This window comes from Globicephala melas, chromosome 1 (genome assembly GCF_963455315.2).
Source record: "Globicephala melas chromosome 1, mGloMel1.2, whole genome shotgun sequence".
NCBI lineage: Eukaryota > Metazoa > Chordata > Mammalia > Artiodactyla > Delphinidae > Globicephala > Globicephala melas.
In genome coordinates, this window is record NC_083314.1 from 175,225,383 (window position 1) to 175,243,678 (window position 18,296).

At 41.3% G+C, this 18,296-nt stretch overlaps 1 protein-coding gene and 1 pseudogene across 1 annotated transcript in view; both read left to right on the forward strand.

Moving 5' to 3' along the window:
• Positions 1–18,296, forward strand: part of SDHB (succinate dehydrogenase complex iron sulfur subunit B) — a 34,948-nt gene that overhangs the window by 11,840 nt on the left and 4,812 nt on the right. The window contains exons 3-5 of the mRNA XM_030876980.3: positions 12,811–12,896; positions 15,499–15,635; positions 16,281–16,397. Of these exons, the coding sequence (XP_030732840.1) occupies positions 12,811–12,896; positions 15,499–15,635; positions 16,281–16,397 (340 nt within the window). The remainder of the gene's footprint in view (positions 1–12,810; positions 12,897–15,498; positions 15,636–16,280; positions 16,398–18,296) is intronic.
• LOC115863801 (protein FAM210A-like) lies at positions 1,485–2,713 on the forward strand (annotated as a pseudogene).

An 18,296-nucleotide genomic window follows, 5' to 3' on the forward strand; every position in this document is an offset into this window, starting at 1 on the left:
CACTGGAAGGGAGTTGACACTTGGAAGTATAGGGTGTTGCTTGGATAAATAAACGGTTTTTGCATGTTTTGTTTTGTTTTTTTTTTAATATTTATTTATTTATTTTTAGCTGTGTTGGGTCTTCGTTTCTGTGTGAGGGCTTTCTCTAGTTGCGGCAAGCGGGGTCCACTCTTCATCGCAGTGCACGGGCCTTTCACTATCACGGCCTCTCTTGTTGTGGAGCACAGGCTCCAGACGCACAGGCTCAGTAGTTGTGGCTCACGGGCCTAGTTGCTCCGCGGCATGTGGGATCTTCCCAGACCAGGGCTCGAACCCTCATCCCCTGCATCGGCAGGCAGATTCTCAATCACTGCGCCACCAGGGAAGCCCCCTGCATGTTTTTTTTACCTGAGGGCAAGCCCCGGTTGATGTGGGAGTGCAAGGGCTAAAACTCGATTTAAAAAAATCACAGTCTAGGGACTTCCCTGGTGGTGCAGTGGTTAAGAATCCGCCTGCCAATGCAGGGGACATGGTTTCGAGCCCTGTTCCAGGAAGGTCCCACATGCCACAGGGCAACGAAGCCTGTGCGCCATAACTACTGAGCCTACGCTCTAGAGCCTGCGAGCTACAACTACTGAAGCCCACACGCCTAGAGCCTGTGCTCCACAACAAGAGAAGCCACCGCAGTGAGAAGCCCTCACACCGCAACAAGGAGTAGCCCGCGCACCACAACAAAGAGTAGCCCGCGCACCACAACAAAGAGTAGCCCCCGCTCACCACAACCAGAGAAAGACCACGCGAAGCAACGAAGACCCGATGCAGCCGAAAATAAATTTATTGAAAACAAAGACAAGAAAACCCCACAGTCTTAGTGTGGTCACTAGCTTGAATGACCAGATGATATACTTGGAAGCTACCATAGCACCAGAAAATGAGGGGGAAATCCTGGAAAGAAGTACAGAGGGGGAGCCCCAAATTCTATTTATGAACTGTGCCCAGACCTTGAGTTCAGCCATACTAATTGTTGCTTTAAAAAAAAATCAGGGGCTTCCCTGGTGGCGCAGCGGTTGAGAATCCGCCTGCTGATGCAGGGGACACGGGTTCGTGCCCTGGTCCGGGAAGATCCCACATGCCGCGGAGCGGCTGGGCCCGTGAGCCATGGCCGCTGAGCCTGTGCGTCCGGAGCCTGTGCTCCGCAACGGGAGAGGCCACAACAGTGAGAGGCCCGCGTACTGCAAAAAAAAACAAAAAAAAAATCAGGCCGTACTGAGGGCACCGGCAAAAGCGGGTGCGAGCGGGTGGCTGGTGGAGCTGGTGTGTCGGGTGGGCGGGCCGGAAGCTGAGTCGCCTGAGCCCGCAGCTTCCAGCACCCTGACCCACGCTCGGCTTGTCACTGGAGGGACGGTGGAGGGGCTCGGAGCAGCCGCACAGCGAGGAGCGGCAGCAGCGGCCTCAGGTCCTGAGTCTCTATAGAAGCTGAAATCCATCAATCTCCGTTCTTCAAAATGCAATGAAATGTACCAAAGACTGTATTCCGACTGGCATGTAGGACATGCATGGAACCAGATAAAGCTGGTCTTTGGGGACACTGTCAAAACATAAAGGAGCCATTACTTTTATATACGTCGGAATCCAGAGTGGTTTGGGTACCGGGCCCTCGGAAACGATGGCTGCACTTACCTGCTGCCCAGTGTGCTGCAAAGGAAAGGAAGCCATTCATTGCTCATACACGCCAACCAGGGGTCCTTCACCATAAACAGTGGGAGCAGGATATCTTACCCAAGAGGGTTCTGTCATCCAGTGCTACATCCCCAGGAACTCCCTCCAAAAAAAGGAAGAACCTGATCCTTTACAAGACAGATCAGTTAGTCCTTACCAACGATTTAAGACAACATTTAGGGCTTCCCTGGTGGCACAGTGGTTAAGAATCCGTCCGCCAATGCAGGGGACAAAGTTTCAAGCCCTGGTCTGGGAAGATTCCACATGCTGCGGAGCAACTAAGCCCGTGCGCCACAACTACTAAGCCTGTGCTCTAGAGCCCGCGAGCCATAACTACTGAGCCCACGTGCCACAACAACTGAAGCCTGTGCGCCTAGAGCCCATGCTCCGCAACAAAGAGAAGCCACCACAATGAGAAGCCGGTGCACCGCAACAAAGAGTAGCCCTCTCTCACTGCAACTAGAGAAGGCCCGCACACAGCAACAAAGACCCAACACAGCCAAAAATAAAATAAATAAAAATAAATAAATTTATTTTTTAAAAAAAGAAAACATTTAGATAATATGGGAAAGTTTTGATTCCAGTGCATCTAATAACTTTCGGTGTTTGGTTTGGAATGTTTTATTATGCAGCCATAAAAGGAGTGAATGTCGTTCCTTTTCTAGAACTTACTGGGTTACCTGACAGCGTAGTAAACATTCTGAAAAATTCCCAGAGTGGAAATGCACTAACAGCATATGCCCTGTTGAAGATTGCAATGCCTACGCAGTACACTGTGACCCTGGGGGGGACCTCCTTCACTGTGAAGTATCTGCGCAGCCACGGCTACATGTCGACGCCACCTCCTGTGAAGGAGTATCCGCAAGACAGGATGGAGGAGACAAAAGAGCTCCTCACAGAGAAGCTGGAGGAGACAAAGGACAGGCTCAGTGAAAAACTGCAAGAGACCAAAGGAAAGGCTTCTTTTAAGAAAAAAGTGGAATAGGGTGCCTTATATACCAGGTTATAGACAGTTCCTGCACTTTAACCCTTGGAGACTATGGACAAAGGTACATGCTCTTGATTATTTTTTTGGTTAGCAGCCTAAATATAGCAGTTCTTTGAGGGTTAAAGAACTAAGATAACTTTTTAAAGTTAAACATCACTAGAAAAATCAGTGTTTTTTCAAAAGAAAAAATGAATCCAGTATAAGAATTTCACGTCTGTAGCAGCGTTAAGCAATCGTCCATGTCTTCAGTCATCCTTGCTTTGTGTTTAGATGCAGCTGCTCTCTCCTTGAATAGCTGATGCAGCCCTCCACAGATTTAACTCTAGGTCTTCATCTTTGTTATTCATTGAGGTTTTAACTATATTCAGTTCTCAATGTGGAGACAAACTGTTATCATCAGAACTGTTTGTGAATAAGAGGATATTTAGTCTTTCTATAAAGACAGTATATAACGGTTACATACCAGTTAAAATGTAGGCTTCATATGAAGAAAGCTGAATGAAAATTGGGTCATGTATATGTAAATAAGATGTATTGGTTATATGTAAATGAAAAATTGACCCTTTAAAAACGATTTTTACCTGAAGCTTGCCAGAATCAAATTTTTTAAGCAAATCTGTGCAGCGTAGCACTTTCTCACCCAGAACGTAAAACTGTAATTCCTGCATCATGTCCTCTCCAACTGATCTCTCAGAGGAAAAGGGAAAATCATCACACCTTAAGTTTATGGTGGAGATCAGACACCCTTAGCAGTTCCTGGAGCTTGTGGTTCTCAGCAGTGCAGGTTTGGGAGGATGGGACCTGCCTGTCCCTGCCACCTGGTCTCCACCAGCCAGAGTCGGTCTTGATTCCATTTTGGAGTAAAATTTTAAGGTTGTAGCCGCTGTTTTCCTCTTGCATTGAAACATCCTTACTTGAGCATTTTACTTGAATTTTCTAAATAGCAAAGCTGTCATTAAAACCTGCTTGGAATGAAATTCAGTCATGTCAGATGTGGAAGTTGCTGCAGTTTGTGTGGGTGTGTTTGAGGATGTGTTTGTGTGTTTCCTCTTGCTCTGCCTTTACTTCAGTTCTAACCTTTGAATTGAAAGAGGGAACGGGCCTCTTTCTAGACTGTCTTTGTTATGGGTGATCTGATAAGGCAAGAGAATGCCAGAAATAGTCCCACAGGCATCACTGCTGTGAGGCTGGGTTTTCGTATTAAATACTGAGTTTGGCCAAATTTTGAGAATACGTTAAAGGGAAAATAATGTTTACATTTGATACGTCTAATCATTATATTGGCTGTGCTGTGGTTGGACTCTTCTTTGTGGGGGTGGGTGGAGTGGTGAGGGGGCAGGGCTCACTCTGCCACATGCAGGCCTGATAAGGCAGGATGGTTTGTCTCCTGATACAGATCGAATGTGTGATTTCAAATTGACAGCACATCTTCAAATCCAAAAACAGTGAACATGTTTTAGCTTGTTTATTAAATAATTCACATTTTTGAGTATATTAAATGCTAAGATAGATATGAACGAATTTGTTTATTTTTAACCACTGAGACTGCCTGGTTTAAAATCATGTGTTATATGAAATTTACTTTTCACGTTGCATAGGGCGTGTTTTCCAATGAGGATAAATTGTGGGTTTTAGAAGCACTAATAATCCTGAGTTTCCACCTTTGGTTCAGCCCATTTGAGATTTGTTGCCATCCAGTTTCATAATTGTGTTGTGTTTGTCCAGTTACAGAAAGTGAGGCGCTGGGGAGTGCTTTGAAATTCTCTAGTGAAACATTCTCTGAAGGTGTTAAAAAAAAAAAAAAAATCACTCTTCTGAGAAGCGTGATACAGTCCAGGGTTACTACAGCATGTTACTCATAAGGTCCAGCATACAACCCAAAATTACTAATCATACAAAGAAACAGTGAAAAGTGAAAAGACAATCAGTGGAGACCAGCCTTGAAGCAACCCAGTTGTGGGAACTAGCAGAAAGGATTTTAAGCAATTATAATTGTGTTCATAGATAAAGGGAGATACGCTCATGATGGGATAGGAAATCTCAGCAGAGAGTTAGAAACTATTGATAATTAAAAAGGACCAATGGAAAATCTGGAACTGAAAAATACAATATCTGAAATAGAAAATTCACTGGATAGGCTTAACAGCAGGTTGGAAATGACAGTAGGAAGATTTGGTGAACCTGAAAGTAAATTACTAGGAAGTGTCTATTCTTAAGACAAAAAGGAAAAAAAGATTTTTTAAAAAGAACCTCATTGATCCATGAAACAGTATCAGAAGGTCTAACACACGTGTAATTGGAAGTCCCAGAAGGAGTGGGGTGGGAGAATGGGCAAAAAATATATTTGAAAAGGTAATGGCCAAGAATTTCTCAAACTTGTGAGAAACATAATTTACATATTCAAGAATCTTAGTGAGGGCTTCCCTGGTGGTGCAGTGGTTAGGAATCCGCCTGCCAATGCAGGGGACATGGGTTCGAGCCCTGGTCTAGGAAGATCCCACATGCTGCGGAGCAACTAAGCCCATGTGCCACAACTACTGAAGCCTGCACGCCTAGAGCCTGTGCTCTGCTACAAGAGAAGCCACCACAATGAGAAGCCCATGTACCACAACGAAGAGTAGCCCCCGCTCGCTGCAACTAGAGAAAGCCCTCACAGAGCAACGAAGACCTAATGCAGCCATAAATAAGTAAATAGATAGATAGATTTTTTTTTTAATCTTAGTGAACTCCAAGCCCAACATAAATAAATAAATAATAAATAAATAAATAGAATCTTAGTGAACTCCAAGCAGGGTAGATATACAGAAAACCACCCAAGCACATCATAATCAAATTACTGAAGGTAAAAATAAACAAAATCTTGAAAGCTATGAGAGAAAAACACATTGTATGCAGGGATATGAATGATTGTTTACTACTCATCAGAAATTACAGAAGCCAAAAGACAGTGGAATGTCTTCTCTAAGTTACTAAAAGGAAAGCTCTGTCAACTGAAATTCTGTATTCAGCAAAAAGATCCTTCAAGATGAAGATGAAATTAAGATATTTTCAGATAACAAAAAGTAAAAGGAGTCATAGCTTCCTGTACTGCGTGAAAGAGGAAGTTTTTCAGGCTGAAGAAAAATAATACCAGGTGGGCCAGAGACCTATGCCACATGAAAAAGGAAGTTTTTCAGGCTGAAGAAAAATAATGCCAGGTGGAAACTCAACTCTTAGAAAAGTAATAAAAGGCACTATATATGATAAATACAAAACCATTTTTAACTTTATTAAAATAGATATGACTGTTTAAAACAAAATCATAGGGACTTCCCTGATGGTCCATTGGGTAAGACTCCACGCTCCCAGTCCAGAGGGCCCGAGTTTGATCCCTGGTCGGGGAACTAGGTCCCACATGCATGCTGCAACTAAGAGTTGGCATGCCGCAACTAAGAGTTCGCCTGCCACAAGTAAGAAGTCCACATGCTGCAACTAAAAGACCCAGCGCAGCCTAAATAAATAAATAATAACATGTTTTAAAAACAGAACAAAATTATAACATTGTCTTACATAAAATATAACATACATAGAGGTTGGAATGTTGTTACATGAAATGGTACAATATTAACTCTAAATAGACTGAAAAGTTAAGGACATATAATTCTAGAGTAACCATTTTTTTTAATGCAGAGAGATATATAGCTAAAATGGAATTGGAGTATATAAATTAAATATATGTATACTAAAATGGAATTCTGAAAACATTTACTTAATCTAAAAATACTACTTAAAAGAAGGCAGGAAACAGAGAACAGGGAGAAAGTGTTGGGACAGATAGTAAAATGATAGACCCAAATCCAACCATATCAATAAGTACATCAAATGAAAAGAGACTAAACACTCCAATTAAATGGCAGAGATTGTCAGAATAAGTAAGTACATCAAATGAAGAGACTAAACACTCCAATTAAATGGCAGAGATTGTCAGAATAAGTAAGTACATCAAATGAAGAGACTAAACACTCCAATTAAATGGCAAAGATTGTCAGAATAAGTAAAGAAGCAAAGCCCAACCACATGCTATTTACAAAAAAATGCACTTTAAAAATTTTTTTGGCCACACTGTGGGGCATGCAGGATCTTAGTTCGCCGACCAGGGATCGAACCCTCACCCCCAGCAGTGAAAGTGTGGAGTCTTAACCACTGTACTGCCAGGGAAGTCCCCCCAAATGCACTTTAAATATAAAGACACAGATAGGTTGAAAGTGAAAGAGTAGAAAACAATATACATGCAATCTGCATTAAACATAAAAAAGAGTGGCTATGGTAATATCAGATAAAGTAGACTACAAGGCAAAGAACACTACTGGAAATAAGAGGGAACATTTCATAATGATAAGGGGATCATTTTATCAGGAAGACATAACAATCATAAATGTGATTATGAAATACACATTCTTTTTAAGTGCACATGCTACATTCACTAAGATACTGGGCCATAAAACAAATTTCAATAAATTTCAGAAAGTTGGAATCTTACAGGGTATAATCTCTGACCACAGTAGAATTAAAATTTAAAGCAGTAACAGCAAGATATTTTAGGTATCAAAGCAGAAATCACAAGGGAAATTAGAGAAGATATTGAACTAAATGATAATGAAAATATAGCATTTCAAAATATGCAAGATGCATCTAAAGCAGTGCTTAGGGGGAAAATTATAGCTTCAAATGCATACATTAAAAGAAAAAAGGTTTAGAATCAATGATCTAAGATTCTACCCTAAGAAGGCAGAAAAGTAAGAGCAAGGTAAACCAAAAGTAAGTAGAAAAATGAAATAATAAAAATAAGAGCAAATAGGATGGGGGCTGGGGGTAAGACAGCTGGTAGAAAAAAATAAAACCAAAAGTTGGTTTTTTTGGAAACAAATTTGATCATCTCCTAGCCAGACTGGAGAAAAATAAGAGAAAACAAAATCTCAGTATCAAGATGGAAAGAGAGCCTATGGATATTAAAATGATACCGAGAGTATTATGAATAACTTTATGGCAAATTCAGTAATTGATGAAATGGACAAATTCCTTGAAAAAATACAATTTACCAGATTGACATAAGATGAAATAGAAAATATGAATAGTTCTATGTTACAGAAATTAAATGTGTTATCAAAAACATTTTCACACGGAAAACTCCAGGCCCAGGTGGCTTCACTGGTGAATCATATCACACATTTAAGAAAAACCTAACACAAATATTCTTTCAGAAAATAAACAAGGAATATTCATTTCCTAGTTCATTTTATGAGGCCATCATAACCTGATACCAAAATCTAACAAAGACATTACAGAAGCGAAAATTACAAATTGGTATAGGTCGTGAACATAGACACAAAAATCCTCAAGAAATTTTAGCAGTTCAAATCTAGCAATCTATAAAAAGGGATAATGCCTTAATGACCAAGTTTCAGTTTATCTCAGGAATATGAAGTTGGCTTAACACTGGAAAATCAATCATTGTAATTCATCATATAAAGGAGAAAGGAGAAAAGCCATAACTCTGCAAATTTGAAAAAGAAGGAGACTTCCTCAACCAGATAAAGAGTATTTAGGGACTTCCCTGGAGGTCCAGTGGGTAAGACTCCACGCTCCCAATGCAGGGGGCCTGGGTTCAATCCCTGGCCAAGGAACTAGATCCTGCATGCATGCCGCAGCTAAGACCCGGCACAGCCAAGATAGACAGATAGACAGGTAAATAAATAAATAAAAATGAATCTTTTTTTTAAAAAAAAGAGTATGTATGGAAAAAGCTACAGCTAACAACATGCTTAATTGTGAAATATTGAATGCTTTATCCATAAGACCTGGAACAAAACAAAGATGTCCACTCTCCACTTCTATTCAGCATTTTACTGTACATTCTAACTAGTGCATTAAAGGCAAATGAAAGAAAAAACATGAAGATCGAAAAGGAGGGAATTAAATTGTCTGTAGTCACCAATAACTTGATTGTTTACATATAAAATTCCAAGGATCCAAGGAATCTACAAAACTACAAGAACATACTAAGTAAATTTAGCAAGGTTGCAGGATACAAGGTCAATATGCAAAAATAATTTTTTTATACTAGCATCAACCATTCAGAATTTTAAGGTTTTAACCAGGGAAATTAGGCAACAAAAAGGAAGAAAAGGAAATTGGAAAGTAAGAAGGAAACTCTTTCTTTTCACAGATCACATGACCTTGTATATAGAAAATCCTAACAAATTCACACCAAAAAATTATTAGAATCAATAAATTAGTTCAGCAAAGTTGTAGGATACAAGATAAGTATATAAAAATCAATTGTATTTCTGTACACCAGCAATGAACAATCCTAAAATAAGAAAATGATTCCATTTACAGTAACATCAAAAAGAATAAAATACTTAGGAACAAACTTGGCAAAAGGAATGCAAGACTGAAAACTATAGAACATTGTTGAAAGAAACTAACAAAGACCTAAATAAATGGAAAGATATTTCATGTTTCTGGGTTGGAAGACTTAATATTTTTAAGGTGGCAGTGCACCCCCAAGTTTATATACAGATTCACTGTAATCACTCTCAAACCCCAGCAGCCTTTTTTTGCAGAAATTGACGAGCTGATCCTAAAATTCATATGGAAATGCAAGGGACAAAGAATAGCCAGAACAAGCGATTTCTATGTACCAAAATGTTATTTGCAGCATTGTGTGTAACAGGGAAGGATTTTAAGTGTTCTTCCATAGGAAAATGGTTCTTCCATAGGAAAATGGTTCTTCCATAGGAAAATCGTTCTTCCATAGGAAAATGGTTACGTAATTACAGTCCCTTGGCCGAGTTGTTTTGAATGAAAAAAGCAAGATACTATCATATATATATTGCATTTTTTAAAGTCTGAGAAAATTTATACCAAACTCTTAATATTGCCTACCTATTATGAAATTTAGCATGAGACAGGTTAAGGGAAGAGCTTTAGCTTTTTAGCTATTTATATTTGAAATTTTTATAAAATGCAAATACTAACTTTTGTAACTTAAAGAAAACGAATAAATAGAATTGATGTACATAATTTAAAACATGCCAGGACAAGAATAGACAGATCATTAGAATAAAAAAAGTTCTAGGGAATTCCCTGCCAGTCCAGTGGTTAGGACTCCATGATTTCACTGTCGAGGGCCCATGTTCAATCCCTGGTCAGGGGATTTTTCCCCTAAAGATCCTGCAAGCCACGTGGCGTGGCCAAAAAAAAGAAAAAGAAAAGAGTTCCAAAATAGACTACATTATATATAAAATTCTAGTATAGAATGGGGCGGTTGGAGGGGGAGCATCACAAATCAGAAGCAAAAGAGGGTTTAGTCAGTCAGTGATTTGGGGCAGTTGATTAGCAATTTTTGCAACTTGGGGGAAATAATTTTAAAATGGAAGAAAATTCAAAATATTCATCAAACCTCAGGAAGGAGTGTGGTCTTTTAGACTTAAAAGAGGATAGTATCATAAGGGGAAAAGTGGTCAGTTTTTAACAATGTAAACATTTAAATTTTATGTGTGTTTGAAAATTTTGATTACTGGGGGTTTCCCTGGGGGGCCAGTGGTTAAGACTCTGCGCTGCCAGTGCAGGCAGCGTGGGTTTGATCCCTGGTCGGGGAACTAGGATCCCACATGCTGCGTGGAGCGGCCTTTAAAAAAAAATAAAAGTGAAAAAAAATTTTTGATTACCAAAATCAGAAGTCAGATAGCCACTTGCTGGTTGAGGGCGGGAGCAAGATTAGCAACAGATGTACTAGATGTGTGATGCTGTGGTATATATTTGGTCTTGTTCTGTCTTCTAAAACCCTTGTAATCCTAAAGAATAAGAACTATAGGGTCATCTTTTGTTATATTTTGTTTTCGTTCCCAGTTCCTGAAATAGCTTCAGAAAATAATAAAGGTGAAATGGGTATCTTTTGTTATTCATAACAAGCCCCTTTCAACCACACCTGAGTTTATATTAATGCGATGATTTCTTAAAAAGCCCCTAGATAACCACTGGATGGGGGCTGGTTGCTAGGGAATCCAACCATGTGATTAGAGGGCTGGAACTTTCAGCCCCATCCCCTGACCTCCCAGGAGGGGAGAGGGGGTAGAAGTTGAATCAGTTACCAGAGACCAGTGGTATAGTCAATCATCCCTACGTAATTAAGCCTTCATAAAAATCCTTGAAGTACAGAGAGCTTGGGTTGGTAAACTCCAGGAGGTGCTGGGAGAGTGGCCTGCAGGAGAGGGTATGGAAGCTCTCCTCCCCTTCCCACATACCTTGCCCTGTGTGTCTCTTCCATTTGGCTGTTGCAGGGTTGATCCTTTTATAATAAACCAGTAATCTAGTCAGTAAACTTTTTTTTTTTAATTCTGTGAGCCACTCCGATTGATAGTGGCAGAATTGAGTTACGCTGTGGGACACCCACTTGGTGTTGCAGAATTGCTTGGTATGGGAAAGACACCCACACATTTGGTGACCAGAAGTGAAGTATTGGGAGTTAGTAGTACAGAAAAACAGAAGAGTTTTTGTTTTAGAAGATGGTAGGCTCAGATCTTTAAAAGAAAAAAAAAAAAAATCCCCAGACTTCAGTAAACAAAGAGGCAAAGAACATGGACAGACTGAGTCTATAGAATTAGTCCACTAGAATGAACGCTCTGTGCGGGCAGGAATTTGCATCTGTTTTGTCCTCTGGTGTATCTCTAGCACTTAGAACAGAACCTGGTACAGAGCAGGCTTTCAGTAAATAATTGGTAAGTGAGGAAAGCTCAGTGAATTTATGACAAATATTCAATCACTGTAGTATTCAGAGATCTCAAATTAAAACACTGACAGTAATAACTTCTCCATTCTCAGAGTAGCAGAGGTTTTTAAAGGTTACAATTCCCAGTGTTAGCAGAGGTACAGTGAAAAAGGTATAGCATATTGTTGGTAGAAATACGTACAGATAATGCAGGTATGTTAACCAACCTTATTATGGTAATCATTTCACTATATATCAAATTACCATGTTATACACTTTAAATTTACACACTATTATTTGTCAGTAATCTCAAAGCTGAGGGGAAAAAAGAAATAGAGACAAAGAAAGGAAATTGGAGGGGGGGGTCGCATATTTTTTTAAATCCCATTCATAGAAAATTACTGAGAGGAGCGCAGGTAGCAGTGGCAACCAGGAAGTAGATTTGCTGAGCGCTTCTCTGTGCCAGGTGCTATAACAATTGCACGTTTTGTTTTGTTTTTTAATTTTATTGAAGTATAGTTGATTTACAGTGTTGTGTTAATTTCTGTACAGCAAAGTGACTCAGTTATACATACATGTATTCTGTTAAACATACATGTATTCTTTTTCATATTCTTTTTCGTTATAGTTTATCACAGGATATTGAATACAGTTCACTGTGCTATACAGTAGGACCTTGTTGTTGTATGTTTTTATTTCATCTTCATAATAATCCTGTGATACAAATAATAATTCCATTTTACAGATAAAGAGACTGAGGCTCAGAGAGAATAAGCCATTTCCATAGAGTCACAGTCTCTGCATGATGATAATCATAGTGAGACCAAATGTCTGTGGCAGACACTGCTCTGAGTGTTTCATTTTCCTCTATGTTAATTCACCTGCAGCAGTCCTGTGAGATGTGGGCGTTGCTCTCTGTGCTTTGTAGATAGGAAGCTGTTAACTAACCATATAAAGCTACTTACTATTTTTGTCCAAAAAAATAAAACTAAAATTTGAAATAAATTATTTTGGAAAACTTTTCAGTGAGCTTTAGAAGAAAAAATAAAAACTGCCAGTATATGGAAGTTGTCTCCTAAGCTAAATATTTCTCTTCCTCTTTAGCTTTCCATTTCCTAGAAATGTATTTGCAGTGTGGCACTTAAAATGTGTAAGAATTCTGCTGTACTTAAAATGTTTAAGAATGTGCAAAAATAAAACTATGGAAAAAATTCTGAATGTGACCTGAGAAGGCCATGGATAAGAAGAGCAGCTAATATATGCAGCTGTCTCAGATCATATTTTGATAAAGTGTAGGGAGATTGAACTTCACATAAGTACAACTGGGTCTTTTATTTTTGTGAGTTTTTTTCTTTTTTTTTTTTTTGGTCAGCTGTGGTCCTATGGTGTTGGATGCTTTAATCAAAATTAAGAATGAAATTGATTCTACCTTGACCTTCCGAAGATCGTGCAGAGAAGGTAAGCATTTCCTTCCCTGTTGTTAGGCTTGGACACTTTTGTTCTGTTTCCCAAAAGAAGCCTGGGCTGGCCAGAACTGATACCAGGGGATACCTGGAGAATGGCTGCAGCGCTCTGCCAGGTGACCTTGCCACAAGTCACACTTCCTTTTCTTAGGCAGAAGTGTTGGAAATTTGAACTGTGGTATCAGTTCTGGTTTCTAAGTTTGCTTCCCTTCAGGAGCTTTCACTTGCATGGTTACTGCTTCTGGCAGTCCCTGTGAGCTGCTGCATCCTTCAAGGACCAGCTCAGATATGCTAGCTGGTCACCGCAGAGCTCTTCTTTAGGGGAGTAGTGGGGAATTTCTAGCTGGTGCTCGTGCACACTTAACACTTGTCCAACAAGGGGGACATGCGTCCCCTTCCAGCTCCCAGCATTACACGTGCACAGAGCAGGTGGTCAGTAGGAATGTTCTGGATGTAAACAGCGATTCCTACAGTGTGCTGCTGATTCCAGGCAGTGTGCATACCGACATTCTTTAATAGCTATGTATCGATTTTATGTACTAGAAAAATATAATTACTAATGACAGTGTAACAGTGATAGAAATGATTTTTAAATATAATTTTAAGGTAAAATGAATTGATTTAAAGTAAACTCCTAAGTAATCATTCAGATGGTTCTCAGGTGTGGGAAGAATCACACGGGGGTGCTCTGACGGCTAACTGATCCTGGTGGCTGTGGAACACAGACTGTGCAGACTCCATTCTGTGCACTTCACGTGAGATAGACAGGTGCTGTTACCATTTACACTCAGCGTACATGTGAAGAAACTGAGGCCCAGGGAGGTTAAGGGACTTCTGAAAGGACACAGAGATGGTGAGTCGGGAGCCAGGACTCAGCCAAAGTTGTCAGATTCCAGAATTACACTCTCAGGTGATACACTTACTGGCCGGGCTCGGAAAACCTGGGATAAAACCAAAACAGGGCAGCTGGGGCCAAGACCAAGGGCTGTGATCGAACTTTCTCCCTAAAATAACCTTCCATAAAAGAAAAAGTCGTTATAGCTATTGGCCCATCGCTCTTTATCTGTGTTCTGCTGTACATCTCAAGCATTTAAAGTCCTACTTCTAAGACATCTGTTTTGATTCAGCTAATCTTACAGGATTGGATTCAGTGTAGCAGATGCTAAGGGTATGATAGTTTGGCTGAATCCTGCTGTTTAGGGAACATTCTGCTGTAATTAAGTACCAGCCTTCCCACATAAGTCCTGACAACACAGGAAATAGACGCTTTTCAGTAAGCTTCCCCATAAAACTCTTTCAGAGCCAAGAACACAAGGTGTGGCCCATGTGGGCAAAAAAAAAAATGAGGCAGAATGATATTAATTGTGGCTACTTCTGTTTCCCTTGTAGTTTGTGAAGAGAATTTCCAGGGGAGCCTTTTTAAGAGAAGTCTCCTTGGATTTTTATTATTATTGTATTTATACCATTTCTTATCAAAGCACACTGCTCTGCTGGATGCCAGGCTCACAGAAATGTGCTGATAATATTCGACCTCTTGGGGAACTGTAGGAGTATTTGCTTAAGTGGATACTTGTGTCCTATTATACTTTTATTAAGATTAACGGGAGGGGGAGAGAAAGTTGATAACCCAGTCCAAGTTTCACAAGTAACCACATTTCTCCGGCCTAACTACTTTCAAAAAACAGCTTCAGTCCAAAAAAAAAAGAAAAGAAAAGAAAAAACAGCTTCAGAAGAAGTGGTAGCAGGGGCTTAGAGCGCGTAGTCATTTGTAACTCTGAAATACCTAGGAAATTCCGTACACAGGAAGTGAGTCCAGGCTAAGAAAATTCTCGTTTCAGGGTCCTTGGTCAGCACCTTATTTTGCTTACTTTGGTTTGGTTTCACATTAGCTCATCCTCCTTGAAAAGTCAGTGCTAAGGCAGCTTTTGTGGGTTTCATGTCCCCAGTGTAGGCTTTGTGGAGACAATAGAATGAGATCTGTCTCTGGACAGTCTGTATCCAGGCTTCAACTTTAAGATGACCAAGACAGTGTTGATTTATTTTGGGGTGTTATATCTGTTAAGAGTTTGAGTCCAGGGAATTCCCTGGCGGTCCAGTGTTTAGGACTCTGTGCTTTCACTGCCGTGGGTCTGGATTCAATCCCTGGTCAGGGAACTAAGATCCCACTAGCCTTGTGGTGTGGCCAAAAAAAAAAAAGCTTAAGAAAAATAGAGTTTGAGTTCAAATAACAGTGACTTAAAAAAAAAAAAAAAACTGGTTTTTCTCTCAAAATACATGAAGCAAGGAACTAGGACTGGTGTGGGCCCTCCGTGATGCCAGCAGCACCCCAGGCTCGTCTGTGTTCCAGTGCCATCCTGAGCAGATAGCTTCCAACCTCAGGGTTGCCTCCTGGTTTCACAACATGGTTTTTGGAACTACAGCCGTTAGATCTACATTCTAAGAAGAATGGGAAGGAGAAAAGGCAGCGGGCACCTCTGCACAGGTGTATTCCATGTCAGTGCTACTCCTGCTGGTAGAGTAAGGACAGTCGGGAAGGGAGAATTGCAGCTGGACTGCCTCCAGCTGGGTAGGGGAGTGTTAACTGTGCTGTGTCTCAGGCATCTGCGGCTCCTGTGCCATGAACATCAATGGAGGCAACACTCTCGCTTGTACCCGAAGGATTGACATCAACCTCAACAAAGTTTCCAAAATCTACCCTCTTCCACATATGTATGTGATAAAGGATCTTGTTCCTGTGAGTTCCTGCCCGTGTGTGTGTGTGTCTCCCCACCACCCCAGCACCTCCCGCCCGCTTCTTTTTTTTTAAGGGGGGCAGGAGGTATGTGTGTTGTGCTATAGTTCTTCAGGGCAGGGTTTTTTCCTGTCTTGAGTTTAGTTAAGGAATTTGAATGGCAGAAGATAAATGGCCTAGAAGGTCATCCAGCAGCTCATTTGGTGAGGATTGTTTGGGAATAACAGGGCACAGAATTTTAGACCTGGAACAGTTTCAGAAATGAAGAATTTGGCCATAACAACAAAGAGTTCATGTGGCAAATACCAGTTGGGAATGCAGCCATTCTTACGTGTTTTCATGTCTACCTCCCTATATTTGACCACCTTCCCTTTCCCTGACTGGGTGTTCTCAAGGGCATCTGAGGAGAAAGGACTGTGGGATTGGAAAGTTTCCCAAGTGGGTGAAGGAGAAATTCCCTAACCACGCTTACATGTGACCACTTCTCCTTTCGTGACCTTTGCCTGTATCAATGCCAAAGGAGGAGAGTCTGACTACTGCCTGTCACAGGGCAGGAAAGTGGGCGGTGTCCCAAAAATGGGATAAGTAGGAAAGCTAAGGAGTGGTGGTGGAATCTGACCCATTTCTTCTTCTTCCTCTTAACCTCAGGATTTGAGCAACTTCTATGCCCAGTACAAGTCCATTGAGCCTTATTTAAAGAAGAAGGATGAATCCCAGGAAGGCAAGAAGCAGTATCTGCAGTCCATAGAAGATCGTGAGAAACTGGTCATTAGTCCCTGTTCATTGTCTTGACTTGAGGAATTTTGTTGCAAAGATGTTTGTCAGGAAGTGGGGCTTAGGGGCAGAGGGGATGGGGGGCACAGCATGGGATCATGCAGAACATTCAGCGTCTTCTGGAAAGGAACTTGAGAACCATCTGTCCAAGGGTTGGACACCCATCCTATCGGGGCCAGGTGGGTAGTGAGAACCTATGAAGGGCGCAGAGAGGACCAAGGCCCTGGAGTGCTCTGCCTAGAGGGGCTCACTGCTACCGTGTTGCCAGACATTTGTCTTTTTCAAAAGAAACCAGGATGTCGATCGCCAGGTCTTGAAAAGTTGACAGCTAAATCAGAGTTACTCTTTAACCCTGTGGGCAACTAAAACACATGCCGGCTGTTTGCGGTCCTGCTGCCACCACCCTGTTTGCAGATGGGAGTGAGAGAAGCCGATAGCAAAATTGGAACTAGAACTTGGTGCTTTCCTGACACCACACGTCTAGTGACGCGGTGTGGGCTTGTGGCAGGCCCACTCACTCTTGGAGTTGCTACCCCTGGGTACAGGCTATGAAGTCTCTGCAAGTGAAGGGGTTATTAGCGAGCTTGTAGTCTCTTTCTCGTGTACACTTCTACCTCCTCTAAGAAGGAGGCACGCACACTCACTGCCTGCACACTTGGTGTCCTTTGGAGAGGAAGAAGTGGGAAGGGGACCAGATGGAGATAGGTCCCAACATCATGCCTACACGAGGGAAGGACTCGTGCTGTCTCAGGGTCACCACTTCATTCGTTTACATGACAGTCCGTTAGCAGACTAAGCGCACCTCAAGGGCAGGGGCTGTGTCTTATACCCCTTTCTGGATCCCAGGATCCTGGCATGTGCTGTCTTATCAACAAATATGAGTTGTGTGAATGAATAAATGAATTCTGCCTTTTAGGTCTGGGGGAACATGTAGCCCCTCTCCTCTTCCCCATAAAATATTAAGAAAGGAAGGTCCTGGTAAGAATGCCCAGCTCTGTTGTCATCGAGATGTTGAGGGTCAGCGTGGTGATGTTGGAATTCAGAGCAAGCAGCTGCCTTCTCTTCCAAGAGTTTCTTGTTCTCAGGACATAGCTCTGCCCAGTTTCTAACTCCAGGGAGTCTGCCGCATCCCAGGGTCCAGGTTGGAACTGGCCACCCTGGCCCAGCTTGTCATTTCACAGTCCTCAGGTAGGAAAGCTTGTAGCTTATAAACATCTCCTTGATGTACTACTTTTAGGGATTGGAGGGTTCCCCTGAGCATGTTTTCTAGGTAGTCAAAATTCACTCATTTAAATACCAAACATTTGCTTATTTAGCATTTTTCACTTCTTCAAATTAATATTGCTGAACCTAACTTTTTTTCATGATTTTAAAAGCCATAATGCTCATTATAGGTAATTGGAACAGAAAACTAATTTTCAAATAATCTATAATTCCACCACCCAAAGGTAATCTCTATCGACAACTACCCTTTTATAAGTAAAGAATATGACTATCGTGAAGGCTCTTAATCCTGTGACCTTATGCTTTCTAGACAGTGGAGCCAGTTTACACTCTCACCAGCTGCCTGAACAGAACATAAATTTTGTTGAAGACTCTTGGTTACAATCATGACCATCAACTCTGTGTCATCTGTTTTCAGCTGTCACTTCACATGTCAGCGTGCCCTCCTGTTTTGCCACTTTTAATCAGTTTCTGTTGTTCTCCAAATCAGAAAGTCCAGTTAGAACTGGTTGGGCGTGTTGAGTCAGTGTGGCAGTGTTAGAGGACGGATTTCAGAGTCAGGCCGCCTAGGGGCCCATCCCAGCTCTGCTGTTTGCAGCTGTGTGACCCTCGGCAAGTGACCTAACTTCTCTGAGCCTCAGTTCCTTACGTGTAAAATGGGAATCT